The 2,928-nt window shown below is 58.5% G+C and overlaps 1 protein-coding gene across 1 annotated transcript in view; it reads right to left on the bottom strand.

Moving 5' to 3' along the window:
- The window catches only part of ERBB2 (erb-b2 receptor tyrosine kinase 2), a 17,443-nt gene extending 16,488 nt beyond the window's left edge, over nucleotides 1-955 (bottom strand). Inside the window, exon 1 of the mRNA XM_006774302.2 lies at nucleotides 672-955. Coding sequence (XP_006774365.1) covers nucleotides 672-806 — 135 coding nt within the window. The 5' untranslated portion in view covers nucleotides 807-955. The remainder of the gene's footprint in view (nucleotides 1-671) is intronic.
- Nucleotides 956-2,928: the final 1,973 nt, after the last annotated feature.

Below are 2,928 nucleotides of genomic sequence, written 5' to 3'. Positions count from 1 at the left end.
CTGGTTTCCACTCTCCTGCTCATGACCCTTTCACATACTTTTCCCATTTTATCTACAAAATGGGGGCGTCAGAGCATGCCTATTGCTCCCCATATACAGACAAGAAAACTGAGGCCCAGAGCAGACAAGAACCTAGACCACATTCGCATGGTCTGTCAGTGGCAGAACTGGCCCTGACACCCACATTTCCCGCTACTCCGGGTGGGAGAGGGACAGTGGCTGGGTAGTTGGACGGGGGGAGGTGATCGTGCTGGCAAGAGAGCAAGAATTTAGCAAAGGGCCTGGCCAGTGTGGTTCAGTGGTCGAGTGTCGACCTATGAACCCAGAGGTCACGGTTCAATTCCTGGTCAAGGGCACGTGCCCGGGTTGCAGGCTCGATTCCCAGGGTGGGGCGTGCAGGAGGCAGCCGATCAACGATTTGCTCTCATCATTGATGTTTCTATCTCTCTCCCTCTCCCTTCCTCTCTGAAATCAATAAAAATATATTTTTTAAAAGAATTTAGCATTCCACCTAGAGGTGTCCACGACGCTACAGAGAAGGAATCAGCTGGTCTTGCACTCGAATGGAGAGGGGTCAGACATAAGAAAGGACTTCCTGATGAGGAACCGCTAGCGAGGCAATCTAGGCCCAGCTGGCGGCAGGGACCGGCTGGGGTGCCCCTGGCTCTCACCTGTAGGAAGAAGAGGCTGGCATTGCCAGGCAGGTGGGTGAGCTCCAGATTACCCTGCACCACCTGACAGCCCTGGTAGAGGTGGCGGAGCATGTCCAGGTGGGTCTCGGGACTGGCTGGGAGCCGCAGCTTCATGTCTGTGCCGGTGCACACTGGCAGGAGGGAGGAGGCGGGTCAGAGGGCACCGTCCAGGGAGCTGCTCCAACCCGGCTGCCTCCTCCACACTCACTCCCCAGAGTCATGCCCTTAGACAAGGACCCCTCCCCCCCTGTCCCTTGCACCTGCAGAAGCTGCAACAGCAAAAGAAAGTTTGCAAGTTTGGGAAGAGGAGGGAAGTCAGGGGAGAGGCTCCGTCTGACTCAGCCCATTCTAGGCGTCCGAGGGCCCTGCCGTGTAAGCCTTAGGGAGCGTGCCCTCCCAATCCAGGGGGCTGTTTGCAAAGAAAGCCTCTCTTTGTCCTGAAGCCACGACTCAGGGCCAAGGGGTAAAAAATCCCCCAACGGAGGTGCCGATGAATCATGAGCCCTCTGGATACCCCCTATCTCTCCCCCAAGCAAACAAACTCTGGGTACTCTCCCCAGCCCATTCCAATGCCACCCACGTGCCAGCCTCCTGGCAAGGGATACCCACCCCCACAATGCCACCCAGAAAGTGGGGAAGGAGGGTCAGCTGCAGTCATCGTGGGGGCATGGAGACCACCAGCGGCCTGGCCACTGCAGGGACCTCTAGAATTCCCCCAGGCAGAGATGAGGCGCGTCAGACCCCATCTATGGGCACCCAGACCCAGGCTGCGGATCCTGGGCCAGAATGATGCCTACTCCGAAGGCTCCTCCTCTGGTACCTCACCCTCGCCACCTCCTCAGGGCAAGACTCCAGAAGCAGCTGGCACAATCTATGCCACGAAACTCCTGCCACAAGAGCACTACGTCAGCCCTGTGTACCTGCCCAGTGCCAACTATCAGCCAACTATCATGATGAACTGCCCCCAGGCCTACCTGGACCCCAGCTGGGTGTCCCTGAAACCAGAAATGCCCATGAAGCCCAGAAACACAGGACGGGCACACTACCCCTGTTGAGGGGGCGCTGGGGGCAGCAGCTGGCACCATGCCTGCCAGCAGGGGGGAGATTAAACTGTCCAGTTGAACTTGTTTTTCTGCTCTGGTGAGAAGATGAATCACCTGGTGCGTCTTGCCCAGGAGGGTGTGCCGGGGGGAGTGGGTGGAGGGCACCCCCAGGTACACAGGCCCACAGGTGCCCGAGCTGCCCGGGATTCCGGCTGGTCCCCACTCCACTTCCTACAGTCTACGTGCAGATTCAGGGGAACAGCACAGTGGCTGACCTCGAGGTCTGACACCGGGGCTCCTGCTCGCCCATCAACTCGGAGCTGGAGGTCAAATCCTGAGAGGGGCAGGTAATAATACCCCCGGCCTCCAGAAAGCTGGGGAAAGGCTGGTGGGGCAAGCCCTGCCCCCCATTGCTTCCTGGGCCTCCTAGTAACCTCCACAGTGCTCTCTGTTCCCACCCCTCTGGGCAGAGAGAGAAGGAAGCAAACAGAGAGGAAGGGGGGAGCCCAGAAATAGAACCCAGGGTCCCTCCCCCCAAGCTCCCAAAAGAAACAGGAGCGGAGTAGCAGGCCAGGCCCAAAATAACGCCCGCTGCCAGGACCTCCCCCAGCCTCCGCAGCTTCAGCTGCTTTGTAGTCACAGCTGTCTCCAGGCCCAGACCCCAGGCCCTGGCCCAAGCCGGGAACGGGACCAGCGCTGGGCAGGGGCTGTCTCCACCCACTGCAGCCCCGCGCGGCGCTGCGGCTTCCAAAGGACACCAGCTGTGGCAGCCAGGCAATAGGAAAACAACAACAATGGAACAGTGCGGGCAGCTGCATTAACTGAGGGCCTACTGTGTGCTTAGCAGGCACTCCGGGGGAAGCTTCATAACATCCTGCAGAGGCTGGGACTGAGACCTCTATTTTGCACAGAGGGAAACTGAGGCTGACCGGGGTTATTCTCCCAAGATGAGGAAGCCTGTAGGGAGCAGGATTTGAACTCATGTCTGTGTGCCTTTAGAGTCCGCGTTTCTTCCACTCGGCCTAATTGCACACACAGATTACCCCACTCCCCACACAAACGTAAATACACACCAATTCCACCGGTGCCACTGAAAAACATTACAGGTGCTGGGCAGGGCCGAGTTGCTGGGCTGGGCAGGAGCAGAGAGAGTAGCAGCCCCACCCCACTAGTGAATTTGTTTGTGGCTCATT

This window comes from Myotis davidii, unplaced genomic scaffold (genome assembly GCF_000327345.1).
Source record: "Myotis davidii unplaced genomic scaffold, ASM32734v1 scaffold327, whole genome shotgun sequence".
In the NCBI taxonomy this organism is placed as follows: domain Eukaryota; kingdom Metazoa; phylum Chordata; class Mammalia; order Chiroptera; family Vespertilionidae; genus Myotis; species Myotis davidii.
Note: the sequence above shows the minus strand (reverse complement) of the source record. Positions and strands in the feature narration are given on the sequence as shown.